Source organism: Podarcis erhardii (assembly GCF_964252035.2).
Source record: "Podarcis erhardii genome assembly, chromosome: 9".
Lineage (NCBI taxonomy): Eukaryota > Metazoa > Chordata > Lepidosauria > Squamata > Lacertidae > Podarcis > Podarcis erhardii.
In genome coordinates, this window is record NC_138512.1 from 76,889,262 (window position 1) to 76,908,690 (window position 19,429).

Consider the following 19,429-nt stretch of genomic DNA (forward strand, 5'->3'; position numbering starts at 1 on the left):
ATCAAAACTAGGCAACTCCTCCCTAAGCTGTTCGGCTCTCTCTCTCTCTTTCTCTCTCTCTGCTTCTGAACACGCTGTGGACAGGGGAGGCGACTCTCCCCCCTCCAGCTCTCCATCGGAGGAGAGAAGCTAGTCTGTCATAGAATGCATTCCCCAGTCCCCATCTTCAGACCATTCCCTGGCAGCCATAGATTCACAGTTGGCAAGGACAGATGGGGAGAGGGCAGTCTCAGAAGACTCAGGGCAGGGAACAAGGAAATTCTGACTTTCTTCTCTCTTCCAGTGCTGCCCACTGTGCCCGATGCTGACCAGACCTCCTGCGGCCTCTCTGGGTCACCCTCTGGGATTCTCGCCCTCCACGCCTTTGCCAGCCTGCCCCTAACCAGCAATGACCTTGTGGAACTGGCCGCCCGCCCCACCGTGCCCCCTTCCCCACTGCTACTCCTGCCCCGCTCCTCCTGCTGCCCGCATGCCTGCACCATGACAGGGGCCCGGCAGCTGGATTCCTGCGGAGGAGGGCTGCGTGGCCAGGAGCGTGGCTCGGGCTGAGGGATGGCCTCGCTGGACCTGCCCTACCGCTGTCCGCGTTGCGGGGAACACAAGCGATTCCGGAGCCTGTCCTCCCTGCGCGCTCACCTGGAGTACAACCACACCTACGAGACCCTCTATGTCCTCTCCAAAACCAACAGCATCTGCGATGCCACCGTTTTCCCCCTGGCGTCCGACACCACCCTCCTGACGCCCGCAGCCCGCCGGGACATCTTTGAGAGCACCTCCTTCCAGGGCAAGGAGCAGCGCTTCACCTGCGACCTCATCGCCACCACCACCACCGAGGAGCTGGACCCGTCCTCCTCGCCTGTCGCGTCCCGCTACATCCACGAGATCGAGATCCCCCTGACCGAGATCTTCACCCGCAAGGCCATGACCTCGGCCACCACGCCTCCTGCCGCCGCGGCCGCCGCGGTGGCGGCCGTCGACGCGGCCTATGAGGAAGGTCTGACCCGCCTCAAGATCCGGGCCTTTGAGAAGCTGGAGGTGGACAAGCGGCTGGAGAAGCTGACCGAGGAAGTGGAGCAGAAGATCGCCTCCCAAGTCGGCCGGCTCCAGGTGGAGCTGGACCGCAAGAGCTCGGAGCTGGAGAAGGCCAAGCAGGAGAGCATCCGGCTCAGCCGGGAGAAGCAGGAGCTGGAGGAGAGGGCCGTGGAGCTGTCCCGCCAGGTGGACGTCAGCGTGGAGATGCTGGCCTCCCTCAAGCAAGACCTGGTACAGAAGGAGCAGGAGCTGAGCCACAAACAACAGTGAGTGATGGTTTCTGTGGTGTCAGGGGGTCTGCTAAAGTGGGGGGTGGGTTTGAACCTGAGGCCCACGGGCCTGATCCGTCTTCCTTCACCCCGTCTTCTGATTTTGCCGATAGTGGCAGAGAAAAATGGAAGCAGCATTGAGGAAGGCAGAGGTTTAAACACAGGAAGGGAAGTGGGGAGGGAGGAGTCCTGGACTGGTTGGATGCCGAAGAGTGGTGGGAAGAAACAGTTGGGGGACCACCAAGGGAAGAAGGCTCAGAGCCCGGGGAAAGGTGGTGGGACGACAGTGAGTGGTCAGAGGGAGAAGACTGGGAAGAGGAGGTGTCAGAAGCTGAAGAGCTAACAGGGCTTAGTGAGCGGGGAGAGTCTGTGGCAGAGAGAAGTCTGGAATCAGAAGTAGAAGCTGAAGCAGGAGAGGAGGAGGAGGAGACAGGTCAAGAAGCAGAGATGAGTCAGGCTGATGAAGAGTCACAGGTATTTCCCCCTCCTGCTGCAACCAGATCCCCACCCCCCGGTCTCCCAGAACCAGAAGAGGCATGAAAAGGGCGGAGGAGAGATTGGCTGCACACAGGCACAGTCTCAGATTGCTTGGGGAAAACCTTGGAAACATAGATGGCCGTGGGGAGGTGAGGACCTTCAGTCTCAGCAACTGACTCAAGGGTGCCAGACCTTCTGAAGATGAGTTGCTGCGCTCATTACTCTGACATTCCTGTGCGGATCCTGATCTTGGAAATTTGTAAAGGATGAGTGAGTTTTCCAGATATCACAAGAAACAAGACCTTCTTAAACCAGCTATCAAGGGGGGAAACGCAGTTAGACTCCATCCCTGGGCAATGGTTAGTTGAGTGGTGACAGGCAGCAGTTTTTCTTTTTAAGAAAAGTTTAAAGCAGCCACCAGGGCTGGATTTGGGTTTGATGAGGCTCTAAGCTACTGAAGGTAATGAGGCCCTTTATATGTCCAGCTGTCCTTTGTCAACAGCAAATTGTCACTGTTTTTTTTGTGTTGAATATATGCTACATGGTAATTGACGGACCTAATAGGAATCGAAAGCCATTTGCACATAACAAAATATGTATTTTATCAAAGTAATTGATATAGAAATGAGCAAACCAGTGATATTTTAGGGAGCAGGCTAGCAGGCGGGGCCCATGACTTACATCACAGGAGACTACACAACACAAAACACTGTTGCTGTATGTAGGTTTTATTTTATTTGTTTTTTATCTTATATTTTGGAAATGTAAATCCAGGTTGTTTTTTCTTTAATTTTTTTTGGGGGGGGCCCAAGAGAGTGGGGCCCTAAGCTATAGCTTTTTAAACTTATACATAAATCCAGCACTGGCTGGCACAGAGGCTAAATGAGGGATTTTGATTTTGATTTCTTTATTTTACTTATTTCATAAAAGTTATACACTGCTTGATTGTTGGGGGAGGGAAAGGTCTCTAACAGCTAAAACAGTCTGTAGAAACATCTACAAACCTACTTTAAATCAAAGCAGAATATTGAATCATATTGCCATTTTCCCGTGGTGTCAGAATAACAGGATGGGGCCAGATTCATAGTCTTGGGAGAGAAATGTCTTGGCATCACAAAGCCTGCACAAAACTCTCTTCCGCTTTCCCTGCCCAGCAAAAGCCTCCTCATTCTTTTCAGCCAGAGCCTGCAGTACACCTGCGTCGGCGTGCAGAAGGCAACCAGCTTTTCTTGGGGAAATCCTTTTGGGTGGCCTCCCTCTCAGAAACGGGCTGCTTCACGAAGAAAGCAGATAATGTGGGAAGGCACACAGGGGCGGAATTAATATTTGCATGATCTTAAGTAGAAAGATATCTGAGGAAATGGAGAATCAGAGGCAATAATCCCGTCTAAGAAAATATGGACTGAAATTTAATGATCCCAATGCGCTCTGAGTATCGCTCCTCTCTCGGGTATCAGCCCAAACAAACAGTCATCACACATTCTCTTAGATGGGATTATTGCACCTCACTCTGAATTTTCTCCGATATTTCCAGCTTGCTCAAATATTCATTCTGGCCCTGTTTGCTTTTTCAGACTTTCTTCTCTTTGTGTGTGTGTGTAATTGGCATTGCAAAACTCATTTTTCTTCGGATCTGCAAAGAGTGAAGTCCTTCTCAGATGTGGGCAAAAGACACACATGCACACATACAAATTTCCTCTGAACAATTCCTTCTGCGATCTTCCTTTGTCTTCACAACGCCTCTCGGTTTGGTATCGTCTGTGGATGTAAACACGCAGACATTTGTGCCTTTCTCTGCCTTCGTTGAAAGCAGGCGTTAAATAAGACCAGACATTTCCTACCATTCCCCCAATCTGAATCTCTTCCTTTGTGGTCTATCAGCCAACATTTCCCTCAAGCAACAGCATGGGCACCCCCAGAGGCTTAAATTAATTTTTCAAGTTGGATTTCATGCGCCGTTTTGCTGCGATCAGAACAGATTACGTCCCCTTTCTTCCCAACCTCCCCACAACCCCATGAATGCGATGGATGCCAGATAGCGAGTCATGCTTAGATAAGCAAGTCATTTGCAAGACCTCCCACCGCAGTCACTTGAGCACAAGAGTTAAATAATTGTGTCTATGGCAAAATCCATCCTGCCATTTAGCCAATGAAACCGGGGCGAGGGGAGGGACCCAAAGTTAGCCCATGCCTAGTGTAATGGTTCTAGGGGTTGCTTATGCGTAAGTTGCCGCCACTCTTGGCTTGGTTGGCTGGTTGAACCCTTTCTGTCTGGACAGCCCTTCACTGCGTGGCTGTCTCAGTCGCTGGCAGAATCTGTCAGTGGGCGTTTTTTGAATCTCTTCCAGCAAAGAAGTTCTTTGACGCCAAGTCTCCTCCTACTCTCCCTGCGCGGAAGTCTTCTGCGCAGGGAGGGAGTGGGCAGCGGAGGACCCGTGCTCTCCCCGCTGGTTTCTGGCGAAGAGTCTTGGAGCCTCCTCTCCAAATCCTCTCTCTGCCCCCCTTCTCCACTGGTGTTACGCTGATTTCCTTCCCCAGCAGATGGGCTGCCTCTCTCCCTACTGGGACCCTCTCCGGCATCCCTCTGGAGCCCTCCCTCCGCCTCTGGCTCTGATGGCAGTTCCCTGACACCTAGTGAGTGGTTGGCCATAGAAAAAGAATTCTGACCAATGGCAGAGGGGTCGGTGGGATTGATCTAAAGTCTTTTTTCTTTCCTTTTTTTGAAAACATTTTTATTTGATTTTACAATACAAAATTATAAAAAATTCAAATACATATCCGTATACATATCTGAAGGCAACTCTGTTTAGGGAAGTGTTTAATGTTTGATGTTTTATTGTGTTTTAATATTCTGTTGGGAGCCGCCCAGAGTGGCTGGGGAGGCCCGGGCAGATGGGCAGAGTATAAATCATCATCATGGAATATGCATATATCTGTAAGATCATCACAGTGAGGACTTCTTTGGAGATCAAGATCCCCTTGATTCCAGAAGCATCTTGCTCATATCCTGTCCTCTACAAGGTTTGCATTTCCTGTTATCTTTTGCGCCACCTGCAAAACATGCGAAGAACACTTTCAGAATGCTGAACTCAGACCCTCCAAGTGCACCTATTTTCCAGGGACAGTCGCAGATTTACAGAAGATGCCCCAGTTTCTGATTTGATCCTGGAATGCTCCGCTTTTCCTTACGACGTCTCTATTTTCTTCGGAGAAATGTTGGAGGGTATGGAGTGATTTAACCCCAGAGCCATCTGAAGGCAGCCCTGTATAAGTTTTTTTCTAAATGTTTCATGTTTTACTATGTTTTTATATATGATGGAAGCCACCCAGAGTGGCTGGGGAAACCTAGTCAGATAATAATAATAATAATAATAATAATAATAATAATAATAATAATAGAATAGAACGTCCCTATTTTCATTGGAAGTTCCGTATAGTTAAAGCTATGGTTTTCCCAGTACAGTGGTACCTCGGTTTAAGTACTTAATTCGTTCCGGAGGTTCGTTCTTAACCTGAAACTGTTCTTAACCTGAAGACCACTTTAGCTAATGGGGCCTCCCGCTGCCGCCACGTGATTTCTGTTCTCATCCCATAGCAAAGTTCTTAACCTGAGGTACTATTTCTGGGTTAGCAGAGTCTGTAACCTGAAGCGTCTGTAACCTGAAGCGTCTGTAACCCGAGGTACCACTGTAGTGATGTATGGAAATGAGAGCTGGACCATAAAGAAGGCTGATCGCCGAAGAATTGATGCTTTTGAATTCTGGTGCTGGAGGAGACTCTTGAGAGTCCCATGGACTGCAAGAAGATCAAACCTCTCCATTCTGAAGGAAATCAGCCCTGAGTGCTCACTGGAAGGACAGATCCTGAAGCTGAGGGTCCAATACTTTGGCCACCTCATGAGAAGAGAAGACTCCCTGGAAAAGACCCTGATGTTGGGAAAGATGGAGGGTGTAAGGAGAAGGGGACGACAGAGGACGAGATGGTGGGACAGTGTTCTCGAAGCTACGAACATGAGTTTGACCAAACTGCGGGAGGCAGTGGAAGACAGGAGTGCCTGGCGTGCTCTGGTCCAGGGGGTCACGAAGAGGCGGACACGACTAAACGACTAAACAACAATTTTCATTGGAGAAATGTTGGAGGGTGTGTGAACTAAGAGAACAATGACAATTCTCTCGCTCGCTCTCCATCAGAAAAATCCACGGCTCTGCTCCCTGTGCAGGGAACTGTTCTGCCAAACAGCAAATATGTGGTTTTAACATCAAGGGAGAGAAAACATCATAGATATTCACACAGCATCCTTTCTCTGCAAGAGACGGTTTCTTCCTTCCCCTCTCGCCCTTGCGGTGCAACTGCTGCAAAGGAGCTGAGCGTCTCTCTACTGCCATTCCAACAGATCAGGAAGGATCAGGCCCCCAGGGAAGCAGTCTGAATATTCAAGAGAACAGCGGCTGCCTGAGAGCCTCTTCCTTTTTAGAAACAGCTCCCTCTGGTAACTCCCACCTCCCTGATCTTTACTTAAAACGGGCATTTGCATGGAGATGGGATCTGCACCTCGCTCTCAATTAAATTCACACTGCAGGATCAGGCAGGATCAGGCAGGTTCCCACCATCGCAGCGTCAAGGGAATGTTCGGAAATGTTCGGGGTTGAAAGGGTTGTTTGGCAGGAAGTGAGACTTTCTTCCTTGTGAGTTTTTGACACCCACTACACTGTTTGCAAAAGTTGGTTTTAATTTAATTTATTTTTTTAGTAAAAAAAAATACTTGTTTTTATTTGAAAGGGGAACAGGCTGCCTTTATGAGCAAAAATTCTGCCTTTCTTCCGTCTCGTGTTTCCGGCACAACTGTCTTTCTCCTAGCCAATCCCGATCACGAGGTCACTATGATGTCATCACAAAGGATACCTACCAGCTGGTGATGATGTCATCACACAGTCAGCTCAGAAGGAGGGCAGGAAGACCTCTGCATAGGTATCAGAGTGAGGGCTACAGTGCAAACATTTTTGCTGCCACCCCCTCAAAACACACACACACACACACACACACACACACACATTAATTGTCAGTTGGGGCTGCATTTTGCAGGAGATCAAAATGTTCATTGAGCACCCCCACCTATTTAAAGCCACACTTCATTGCGAATGAGAAATTCCACCCCATAAATACCCAGGGAATTTTGGCTGGTGCCTTCATTATACAGCTTTAGATGCAAAAAAGTTCCTTTTTAACTAGGTCTTTGGCCAACTGACATCCAGCGCCCTTTTAAATGGGTTGTGGAAGAGGCGAGTATTGGCTTGTTCCCGTATTTTGTGTTTTTTACATTATTTATTTTGTGTTTTTTACATGGTAATTTTATGTTGTGAACCGCCCTAACATCTACAAGTATAGGGAGGTATACAAAAATATTATTATTATTATTATTATTATTATTATTATTATTATTATTAATACCTTTTGCTTTCTCTTGAGGTTTAAATGAGAGGATCTCTCAACCCCCAGCCCCGCTGCCACGTCTCGTCAACAGTCAATTACGCTGATGGACAGCTGGCTATTAGAAAACACCGAGGATAACGATTTAGTCTCTTATTGACAATGGCCAGGAATAAATACCGAGGGTTTGGTCTCCATGGTTTCCCCCTGAACTTGAACTTGCCATTTCAGCTCTCCTCCCGCCATGTGTCTCTCTCTTTCACTCTGACACACACTTGTAGATTTGAGAGAGGAATTGTTAACAGAGGTGGTTTTTTTTAAAAAAAAATACTAACAAGGTCTAAACCCCAGAACTCCTTTCTCAGAGCGAAGGCTCTCTCTTTAAGCACACCTAGGTGACCCTATCCCAAAACCAGTTGATTCTGCTGATTTCCCTCCCAGGAGCATTCAAGGACACACAGTAGTAGTAATTATTATTATTATTATTATTATTATTATTATTATTATTATTATTATTTATATCCTGCCCTCCCCAGCCATAATCAGGCTCAGAGCGGCTAACATCAAAATATAGATATATTAAAACATAAAATTCAGCAATCAACTGAGATACAGCTTAAAATCTGAATAAAATCAAATAATTTTAATTGGCACCAACCAATCCCTAAAAGGTTAAAAGTGTGGCCCTCACCGTAACAACTTCATGATGAGTACCGGCAACTTTTTCTCTTAAAAAATAAATAAATCACTGCTTCTAGGACAGAAATGTAGAAAAACCAAAATTAATCGGCTTGGTGGGTGGGTGGGTGGGTGGGTGACTGACTGACTGACTGACTGACTGACTGATTATTTGATCAATTGATTGATTGTTTGATTGGCTCGTTTGGGTGGGCAGGTGGAGGTACCACCAAGTGGGGTGGAGACCACAATTGTGCAGAGTCCACATCTGGATTGTGATTCCACCCTAGAACATCTGGCTCTGCAATCTGGCAATAGGCAGGGACATCCATGCCACACCACGAACCAAAATTTTGGACTCTGCATTATGAAAAGGGTTCTGCGCCATAACTGATCCTACCCAACACAGAGACAGCGTCTTCTTTTTAAGCACCTCATTTATCAATTTCTCTGTGTTTTAATCATAATAGTTTTTAACCATCTCCCCCCCCCACTTACTTTAACCATAAAAAACTTCACATTTTATCACTTATCATCTTCTACTTGTAACCCTACTGCCTATATCCACTTCCAAAGCTATTCTAAGATTTAAATATTAACATATTTTTTCAAATATTCCTTAAACTTCTTCCAGTCTTCTTCCACTGTCTCTTCTCTCTGGTCTCGGAGTCTCCTGGTCAGTTCCATCTGTTTGTTAATTGTTAATTGCAATGTACGGGCATACATTTTGCTCAAAAGGTTGAATAACCCAATTGTGCAGGAAGGAAGGGAAACAACTCTCAGTTTGGGAAGATCCCTAAACACTCCCTGTGTGGATGTGAGCGGTAACACCGGCCCTGCCATCTCCTCTCTGCGCCCTGGTTTCTCGGTGACCCCCTGGCTCTAGCTGACCCACATTTGGTGCCAAAAATACTCTGACCTTTTCAGAACCCCCTGCAGGCCTGGCAACAGCTTGGATGCCCCAGGGAGGCTGGTCTGTTTGTGTGTTGGAGAGAGGAAGGAAGGAAGGAAGGAAGGAAGGAAGGAAGGAAGGAAGGAAAATGAGAGCCTATGTGGTTCAGAAACTTCAGCCGGAATTCAGCGGCCAGGTTGCTCAACGGAGCAAGACAGTCTGAGCATATTACACTGATCCTGCTCCAACTGCGGTGGCTACCAATGTCTGTGGAATGCTCTCCCCAGGGAAATTCGCCTAGTGCCTTCATTATACACCTTTAGGCACCAGGCAAAAACCTTCCTTTATAACCAGGCCTTTGGTTGACCTGATCAACAGCCCATACCCTTTCAAAATGTGGTTCTTTTTGAGGGCTTATTATTGGGTGATTGCTGTTATTTTTATTTTATATACTGTGATCCTTTTCTGTGAACCGCCCTGAGACCTCCGGGTATAGGGCGGTATATAAAAAATAATAAATAAATAAATAAATAAATAAATAAATAAAGTAAGTGAGTGTCAGGCTAGGACCAGGGAGACCAGAGTTCGAATCCCCGCTCAGCGATGAAGCTAACTGGGTGCGACTTCAGGCCAGACGCTGCTTCTCAGCCTAACCTACCTCACAGGGTTGGTTGTAATGGTTCAATGAGGAGTGGGGGGTGTTTGCCACCTTGCTCTGCTGCCTCCTGCATTGTTTCTGATGCAATAGCAGCACCGAAGTGACTTCCCCAGGGTGCAAGCCTGGAGGTCCTGGGCTGCCCAGACGGCAAGACCCCCTCTCGGCCTCACTGATGGGGTCCAAAAGAGAGAGAGGTTGTAGAGAAATGGAATTCAGAATATACATACTGTACCAATTGTGTACCAAAACTCAGCAGTGGCCAGAGGATTGGAGAAGATCAGTCTACATCCCAATCCCAAAGAAGGGCAGTGCCAAAGAATGCTTCAACTACCGCACAATTGCACTCTACACTTGATCTTAGCCAAAAGGCCGAGAAGCGATTTCACACGCTAGCAAGGTTATGCTTAAAATTCTACAAGGAAGGCTCAAGCAGTATGCGGACCGAGAACTCCCAGAAGTGCAAGCTGGATTTCAAAGGGGCAGAGGAACCAGAGACCAAATTGCAAACATGCGCTGGATTATGGAGAAAGCTAGAGAGTTCCAGAAAGACATCTACTTCTGCTTCATTGACTATGCAAAAGCCTTTGACTGTGTCGACCACAGCAAACTATGGCAAGTTCTTAAAGAAATGGGAGTGCCTGATCACCTCATCTGTCTCCTGAGAAATCTCTATGTGGGACAAGAAGCTACAGTTAGAACTGGATATGGAACAACTGATTGGTTCAAAATTGGGAAAGGAGTACAACAAGGCTGTATATTGTCTCCCTGCTTATTTAACTTATATGCAGAATTCATCATGCGAAAGGCAGGGCTGGATGAATCCCAAGCCGGAATTAAGATTGCCGGAAGAAATATCAACAACCTCAGATATGCAGATGACACAACCCTGATGGCAGAAAGTGAGGAGGAATTAAAGAACCTTTTAATGAGGGTGAAAGAGGAGAGCGCAAAATATGGTCTGAAGCTCAACATCAAAAAAATGAAGATCATGGCCACTGGTCCCATCACCTCCTGGCAAATAGAAGGGGAAGAAATGGAGGCAGTGAGAGTTTTTACTTTCCTGGGCTCCATGATTACTGCAGATGGTGACAGCAGTCATGAAATTAAAAGACTCCTGCTCCTTGGGAGAAAGGCGATGGCAAACCTAGACAGCGTCTTAAAAAGCAGAGACATCACCTTGCCAACAAAGGTCCGTATAGTTAAAGCCATGGTTTTCCCAGTAGTGATGTATGGAAGTGAGAGCTGGACCATCAAGAAGGCTGATCGCTGAAGAATTGATGCTTTTGAATTATGGTGCTGGAGGAGACTCTTGAGAGTCCCATGGACTGCAAGAAGATCAAACATATCCATTCTTAAGGAAATCAGCCCTGAGTGCTCACTGGAAGGACAGATCCTGAAGCAGAGGCTTCAATACTTTGGCCACCTCATGAGAAGAGAAGACTCCCTGGAAAAGACCTTGATGTTGGGAAAGATGGAGGGCACAAGGAGAAGGGGACGACAGAGGACGAGATGGTTGGACAGTGTTCTCGAAGCTACAAACATGAGTCTGACCAAACTGCGGGAGGCAGTGGAAGACAGGAGTGCCTGGCGTGCTCTGGTCCAGGGGGTCACGAAGAGTCGGACACGACTAAACGACTAAACAACACCACCAATTGTGTAGCAGCTATAAAAACAGTAACGGTAATAGTAATAGTAATTGAGTTATACCCCGCCCATTTGGCTGGGTTTCAGCACTCTGGACAGCTCCAACAGAATATTAAAAACAGAATAAAACATCAAACATTAAAAACTTCCCTAAACAGGGCTGCCTTCAGAAGTCTTCTAAAGTGAGATAGTTGTTTATTTCCTTGACATCTGATAGGAAGGTGTTCCACCAAACTGCATGCTGAACATCTGCATCAAAGTTTTACAGCGTCGGATGCCACTGTTCACAGTCCACACAAACCATCTTCTAGGATGTTCCGTTCCATTTCTCTTGCTACAGGTTCTCCTGTACAGTCATACCTCGTGTTGCGTTAGGTTCATGTTGTGTCTTTTCGGCTTGCGAACGTGGCAAACCTGGAAATGTATACTTCCGGGTTTTGCTGAGTGCATGTAGAACCGTTCTGCGCACTTCACAGATGCGCAGAAGCACTCTGTCGCACTCCGCGCTTGCGCAGAAGCGCCGCTGTAGTTGGGAACTTTTTGGGGTGTGAATAGCACCCCAGGACAGATCGTGTCTGCAACTAGAGGTACCACTGTATGCCAATACAGGAGATGATAGATATAGACTGGGGGGGGTGGCTAACACCCCAGAGTACAGGATCACACTTCAAAACGACCTTGACAGATTAGAGAACTGGGCCAAAACAAACAAGATGAATTTTAAGAGGGAGAAAAGTATTGCACTTGGGCAAAAAAAAATGAGAGGCACAAATACAAGATGGGTGACACCTGGCTTGAGAGCAGTACATGTGAAAAGGATCTAGGAGTCTTGGTTGACCACAAACTTGACATGAGCCAACAGTGTGACGCGGCAGCTAAAAAAGCCAATGCAATTCTGGGCTGCATCAATAGGAGTATAGCATCTAGATCAAGGGAAGTAATAGTGCCACTGTATTCTGCTCTGGTCAGACCTCACCTGGAGTACTGTGTCCAGTTCTGGGCACCACAGTTCAAGAAGGACACTGACAAACTGGAACGTGTCCAGAGGAGGGCAACCCAAATGGTCAAAGGCCTGAAAACGATGCCTTATGAGGAACGGCTAAGGGAGCTGGGCATGTTTAGCCTGGAGAAGAGGAGGTTAAGGGGTGATATGATAGCCATGTTCAAATATATAAAAGGATGTCACATAAAGGAGGGAGAAAGGTTGTTTTCTGCTGCTCCAGAGAAGCGGACACGGAGCAATGGTTCCAAACTACAAGACAGAAGATTCCACCTAAACATTGGGAAGAACTTCCTGACAGTAAGAGCTGTTTGACAGTGGAATTTGCTGCCAAGGAGTGTGGTGGAGTCTCCTTCTTTGGAGGTCTTTAAGCAGAGGCTTGACAACCATATGTCAGGAGTGCTCTGATGGTGTTTCCTGCTTGGCAGGGGGTTGGACTCGATGGCCCTTGTGGTCTCTTCCAACTCTATGATTCTAGATAGATAGATAGATAGATAGATAGATAGATAGATAGATAGATAGATATAGATGATAGATATAGATAGATGATAGATAGATAGATAGATAGATAGATATAGATAGATAGATAGATAGATAGATAGATAGATAGATAGATAGATAGATAGATTAAAGGAGTCTTAACCGCAATTCAAGTTTGGTTTCTGAAAGCCACACGTTCCTTTGCGTTTTTCTGTGTATTATAAACCACTGTCCAGCGAAGGGTCCTTTAACTCTTCCAGCCAGGTGTTACAAACTCAGAGGAAACTCAAAGCAAAAATTTGCGGGAAAATGGGATGGTTATAGAAGATATGTTCAAAAATAATAGTTTTGTCTCTGTGCTAGCATTCAAGTGATAAAGGAAGTAAAAGGAGGTGGATAACAATTAAGGATTTATTATGTTTTCAGAATGTATTAGAAAATTTATATAGAAAGGTGTATTGTTTTGCGTACATTCAATTGTAAGATAAAACATATGCGAAGGGACAGGAAGTCAAAATTGAAGAAAAGTTTTGTGTGTGTGTCTGTACATATGTGTGGTTTTGTATGTATGGAATGTTTGGGAGGAAATAAGACGGTAAATAACAAATAACAAAAAAATCCAGGCTTGTGTTACAGTTTGCCTGTAGGTTATTGTTGTACATTGTTTCTAAATTTATTGCTGTACATTGTTTTAATTGTCTGTTTTAACCATATTTGCACAGCAGTTTCTAATGTTGTGAGTGTCCTCTATTTCAGAGGCTTCTACTCTGCAGCCTATTATAGTTGTTTTAACTGCAAGTCTTTTAGTTCTTATGCTCTTACAGTTGTTTTAACTGCGTGTCTTTGTTTGTTTTTAGTTCTTATCTGTTTTAATTATCAGTTTTTATCCATCCATTATCCGTGTTTAATCTTGTATTTTATTCAGATGTTTTATCCTGTGCCTGTTTCTTTGTCCTCATTTGCTCTAACAATTATCGGTTAAAAAAAAATCCTAGCTGCTACTTTATTTATATGCTTTTTTTAAATCCTGGCCTGTGACCATAATAAAGTTCATTCATTCAGTTTGCCTGTCTCTCGCCTTCCTCCCCACAGGGAAGTGATCCAGATCGACCAGTTCCTGAAGGAGACGGCGGCCCGCGAGGCCAATGCCAAAGTCCGCCTCCAGCAGTTCATCGAGGAGCTCCTGGATCGGGCCGACCGAGCCGAGAAACAGCTGCAGATCATCAGTAGCAGCTGTGGGACGACCCCCAACTGCAGCCTGGGGAGGTGCAGCGTGGCTGGGACCAAGAGCACAGGAAGACCGGTACCCGAGCGACGCCCGTTCTAAGCATATAGGAAACTGCTCTATACTGAGTCAGACACATCGGTCCATCTAGCCTTAGTGTGACCTACACTGACCGGCAGCAGCAGCTTTTTTTTTTTTAATAATATTTATTAAATTTTAACAAAAAAAGGGGGGGGGTTACAAAACAGTAAAGAAAAACACAGGGAAATACAAAATCCAAAATTAAACATAAAAAGAAAAAAGAAAAAAGAAGAATCCCTCTTTCTAGTATCTTACCTCTCATTAACTTATTTTCATGACTTCCTCACACCTCCCTTTTTTGTATTCCATTTAAAAATTTGTTCAGCAAATCCATACCCTCTTAATTTACCCTTAATTGTTTATCCTCACATGTTATAACTTCACATTTTCATCTAATATCAATCGATTCTTGCATACTCTTGTTTTGCCTTATTACTAGAACCACTTCGTTTCATTCCAACGTCATTAACATTCAATAATTTTACAGTGTTTCTGTAAATAGATTTTAAATTTCTTCCAATCTTCTTTCACCTGGCAGCAGCGGCTCTTAGGCAGGGTTCTCTCCCAACCCTGCTTGGAGATCCTGGGGGTTGAACCCAGAATACCTTGACGGACGAGGCCAATGCTGCCCCACTGAGCCGCCCCTTAGCAAGGGGGCAATTCTGCCTAGCAAATGGCACTGGAAGGGGGAGGGAAGCAGAGCCAAGAGGGGATTGACTGGGCGTGGGTGGGGTATGGTCTGAGGACAATGCCAGGGGCCAGATAGAGAGCCTTGCGGGCCACATTTGGCCCCTGCACCTGAGGTTCCCTACCCGTAAATTATATTTAATACCTCAAGGACCGCCTCTCCCCATATGAACCTACCCAGACCCTGAAATCATCTTCTGAGGCCCTTCTTTGTGTGCCTCCTCCTCGAGAGGTCCAGAGGGTGGCAGGAAGAGAGTTTGGATTTGATATCCCACTTTATCACTCCCCTTCAGGAGTCTCAAAGCGGCTAACATTCTCCTTTCCCTTCCTCCCCCACAACAAACACTCTGTGAGGTGAGTGGGGCTGAGAGACTTCAGAGAAGTGTGACTGGCCCAAGGTCACCCAGCAGCTGCATGTAGAGGAGCGGGGAAGCGAACCCGGTTCCCCAGATTACGAGTCCACTGCTCTTAACCACTATACCACACTGGCAACAAAAGAAACAGGGCCTTCTCTGCAATGGCTCCCCATCTGTGGAGTGCTCTCCCCAGGGAAGTTCACCTGGCTCCTTCATTATACACCTTTAGGTGCCAGGCAAAAAAACATTCCTTTTTAACCAGGCCTTTGGGTGATCTGATTTATATCCTATGCCCTTTTAAAACATGTTTTCTTTTTTTGGAGGGGGGGACGCTATTGGGTTGTTGTTTTTATTTTTATTATGTATTTTGTGGTTTTATATTCTTGATTTTATTCTGTGAACCACCCTGAACCACTCCGGGTATAGGGCGGTATATAAATTCAATAAATAAATAAACAGATAAATTTATATATTTTTTCCTGCATTGCAGGGGGTTGGACTAGATGACCCTTGGGGTCCCTTCCAACTCTGCAATTCTACGCTGCTATGGTTTAAAACATGGGTAAGCAAACTAAGGCCCCGGGGGCTGGATTAGGCCCAATCGCCTTCTCTATCCGGCCCGCGGACGGTCTGGGAATCAGCGTGTTTTTACATGAGTAGAATGGGTCCTTTTATATAAAATGCATCTCTGGGTTATTTGTGGGGCATAGGAATTCGTTCATTCCCCCAAATATAGATAGATAGATAGATAGATGATAGATAGATAGATAGATAGATAGATAGATAGATAGATAGATAGATAGATATAGTTCCCCCACAAGGTCTGAGGGACAGTGGACCGGCCCCCTGCTGAAAAAGTTTGCTGACCCCTGTTTTAGAGGCAGGAATCATGTATCTCCAGCATAGGCGCCGACTCCATGGGGCCTGAGGGGGCCTGAGCCCCCTCAAAAATTCGTTTGGGGGGGCTCCGCCCCCCCCAATAATTTAAGAAAAACAAAGCCACTCCCGATCTAGAGAGGGGGTGGAGTTGCGGGCTCTCGACCCATCAACAATCTCGCGGGGCAGGCGTCAGCCCCGCGAGAAGCGGGGATTCCCCCTAGCTCATTAATATTCACCGCCCACGGTGGCAGCCAATCGGCTGCCGCAAAGGGCGGGCCCTCACAGGTTCACTTAAGGTCGGGGCAGCCCGCGGCTCGCCCCTTTCGTTCCCCCAGCAGCAGCGCTTTGGAGGTCTTGGGCCCCCCCAATATTTTTTATGTCGGTATGGGCCCCCGCCCCCCCAATATTTTTTATAAGTCGGCGCCCCTGATCTCCAGGGTCTCTTCTGTGATGCTCATGTGGGGGTGCAATGGGGAGGTAGTTCTGCTCAAGCACTCTGTAATCTCATGCATTGGGGGGGAGGTGAAAGAGTCTTCTGATCCCCAGTTTCTTGTCTCCGCAGAGAGACAGGCACTCGGTTCCTGGAGCAACAGCACACAGTTCGTACGCGGTTTCCAACCAAAGATCATCTTCCAGCACCGGGTGAGGAATTGTTTGTTTGTTTCATAAAATTTGGACACTGCTTGACTGGGAGAACAAACAACCATTCTCAAAAACGATAAAACAATAAAATTACTGGGGGGAAATGAGAACAATAATTTAAGTGAAAATACAAACAGGCTAGAAAAACAGATGAAAACTCGCATCAACTTTCAAAACGTCTGGGTAAAGGTAAAGGGACCCCTGACCGTTAGGTCCAGTCGTGGCCGACTCTGGGGTTGCAGCGCTCATCTCGCTTTATTGGCTGAGGGAGCCGACATATAGCTTCCGGCTCATGTGGCCAGCATGACTAAGCCGCTTCTGGCGAACCAGAGCAGCGCACAGAAACACCGTTTACCTTCCCGCCGGAGCGGTACCTATTTATCTACTTGCACTTTGACGTGCTTTAGAACTGCTAGTTTGGCAGGAGCAGGGACCGAGCAACGGGAGCTCACCCCGTCACGGGGATTCGAACCACCGACCTTCTGATCGGTGTGGTGATCACACAGGGTCCCTGGACGTTTCACCATCTATTGATCCCTGTGCCTGTAGGAATGAAAATCACGGGAGACGAGTGGTGGGTGTCACGAGAGGCGTCTGCCGGGGAAGTCCCGGGAACTCTCTTTTATTGAATATTACAAACATTGCCACAGGTGTGCTTGTGGCTGATTGGTTGATACAAACACAAAGAAACTTAATGCTGATTGGTTAACATACATACAAGGCGGGAATTACATGTGAGGGGTGGGAATTACATGTGAACATTAATCACCGGTAGATTAAAGGCTGGGAAACGAGGTTGGGACTAGACAGGCATGAAACCTCCTAATTAATTATAACTAAAGATTAATATAACTATAGATGTGGTCAGCTATGCATGGAGTAAAAGTCACCATGAACTTAAAGTAAACTGAGCGATGAGGGAATGTCTTGGTGTTTGGAGCAGGTTCGTACAGTGTGTGCAGAAACAGAGAAAAGATTATAAGTGAGAGTTCCCAGAATGCAAGAGAAAAGAAGCAATGCTTCCCCATAATGCAACAGTTATGTGCAGAGGGAAAACATATGTGCAGAAGGAAAACTTCCCTTTATCTCCCCCTTTCTTTTCTTTTTTGCGAGGCGTTCTGGGTAAATAAGGCAAAAATATTTCGGGATTAGTGGTGTGCCAGCGAATGCCCAAAATAAGTTCGCCAGGGAGGATGGGGCAAAAAATACTACGAGATACGTGGTTTGCCAACGTATGCTCGAAATAAATCTGCCCATATCTCCCCTTTGGTTTACAATTGGTGTTGCCATTTTGCAAAATAAGCAGCGAGGATTTTGTTGGGTGGCTGAGGGGGAGAGAGAAACCGGGAGAAAAGACTTATGAGGCCAGGAATGCATTGGAGGAAGCAGCATAATAAAATCAACATGCAAATTATGACATGTGCAGAGGGAAAACATATGTGCAGAAGGAAAACTTCCCTTTATGTGCCACCACTTTATTTCTCGCTGCCACCACCCAGGCCCTACCTGGTACAATACTGAGTCCAGTCAGGGTGAAATTGGAACATAAACTTCTGTTTATTTATTGCAGTTTAACAAGCGTGTGGTTTCATAAACAGTATCAGTCCATTATAATCATGGGCTGCCTATCCAGACCTATAACTTCCGCTACCTGCTCTCACTCACTAAACCATCTCTCAGATATTTACTTGTCTTCCTAGCTTCTAACTGTTCCTCACTCAGCTTATTTTGCTACACTAACTCCACCTACCCACAGACTCTATCCCAGTTCACTCCCACTCCAACCACCCACCCAACTCCCAACGAACTCCTTTGCCCCTCCTGGAGCTGGTTTTATAGTCCGTCTGACTCCACCCCCTGGGTTCTGATTGGGTAACCTGTTTAACTATTTCACCTCCAGCACTCTCATAATTTAACGTCACAATCGGCAAGCCCAAGAGGTTCGGTGATTTAGACCAGAGCGCCACCCACGTCCCTTGTCTAAACGGGAGTGTTTTTAGCAGGTGCCGGGAAAAGTAATATGATGCTGCCTGCCTGATATCAATGGGCAGGGAGTTCCAAAGTATAGTTCTTACAAATACAGAATAGGTATTACATACCCATCAACTGGCCGGGAGCACAAATGGGACAGGCAAAGGGCTGGTCTGGATGGCCTTTGGGTGCCCCTTCCCGCTAGCACTTCCCTTCTGTGCTTCCAGAGCCTCTAGCCGTGCCAAAGCCGTCTCCCAGAGCTCCGGCTGCTATGACAGCGACAGCCCTGAGCTGTACCAGGGGGACGAGAACGCCGACGGGCAGTCCTACCAGGGCGGGCAGAACCGAGGTTCGGACAGTGCTTTCGACAGGCCCGGTGGAGTGAGGGCTTCGGGTCTCCGCAGGCAGGCCATCCAGAACTGGCACCGCCGGCCTTACCGGAATAGCACCGAGGGCGAGGAAGGAGACATCTCTGACGTGGGCTCCAGGACCACTGAGTCGGAGGCCGAGATGTGGGAGACCGAACCCCCGGCAGAAGCTCAGCAGGAGAATTTCTCCAGGTCCAGAAACAGCTCGAGGCTGCAAGGTGAGTCTCCTCTCCTGTGGAGAGCAGGGCATGGTGGGTTTTATTCCATAAAATTCCATGGTGGGTTTTATTCAGAGAGCCAGTGTGGTGTAGTGGTTAAGAGCGGTAGATTCATAATCTGGTGAACCGGGTTCACCGAAAGTGAAGTCCGTGGGCCGAGAAATTCTGCTCCTGTTGGCATCCATCTGTATCGAGAGAGCAGAATTGAATTCCTGATGCCCAAAATATATTTTTAAGACCCCTCGCTGAAGAAACTTGCCAAAATTAAGTCTCCCTCCTTAAGACTCGCTGATGTTTAGAGTGTTAATTTTCTTGTGTAGTATTATACAGTCATACCTTGGGATGAATACGCTTCGGGTTAGGCAAATTCGGGTTGCGCTCCGTGGCGACCTGGAAGTAACGGAATGCGTTACTTCTGGGTTTCGCTGCACGCGCATGTGCAGAC

General features: G+C 46.8%; 1 protein-coding gene and 1 long non-coding RNA gene across 5 annotated transcripts in view; both read left to right on the plus strand.

Annotated features, from left to right (window-relative positions):
- The window catches only part of FBXO41 (F-box protein 41), a 123,257-nt gene that overhangs the window by 60,708 nt on the left and 43,120 nt on the right, over window positions 1-19,429 (plus strand). For all 3 annotated transcript variants that reach the window (XR_014160296.1, XM_081876790.1, XM_081876789.1), the window contains exons 2-5: window positions 284-1,298; window positions 13,650-13,860; window positions 16,348-16,427; window positions 18,626-18,984. Coding sequence is in view for 2 of the 3 variants with exons in the window: in XM_081876790.1 (XP_081732916.1) it covers window positions 553-1,298; window positions 13,650-13,860; window positions 16,348-16,427; window positions 18,626-18,984 (1,396 nt within the window). In the remaining variant the exon portion in view is untranslated. The remainder of the gene's footprint in view (window positions 1-283; window positions 1,299-13,649; window positions 13,861-16,347; window positions 16,428-18,625; window positions 18,985-19,429) is intronic.
- The window catches only part of LOC309350464, a 251,288-nt gene that overhangs the window by 46,413 nt on the left and 185,446 nt on the right, over window positions 1-19,429 (plus strand). The gene's annotated exons all lie outside the window — the stretch shown is intronic.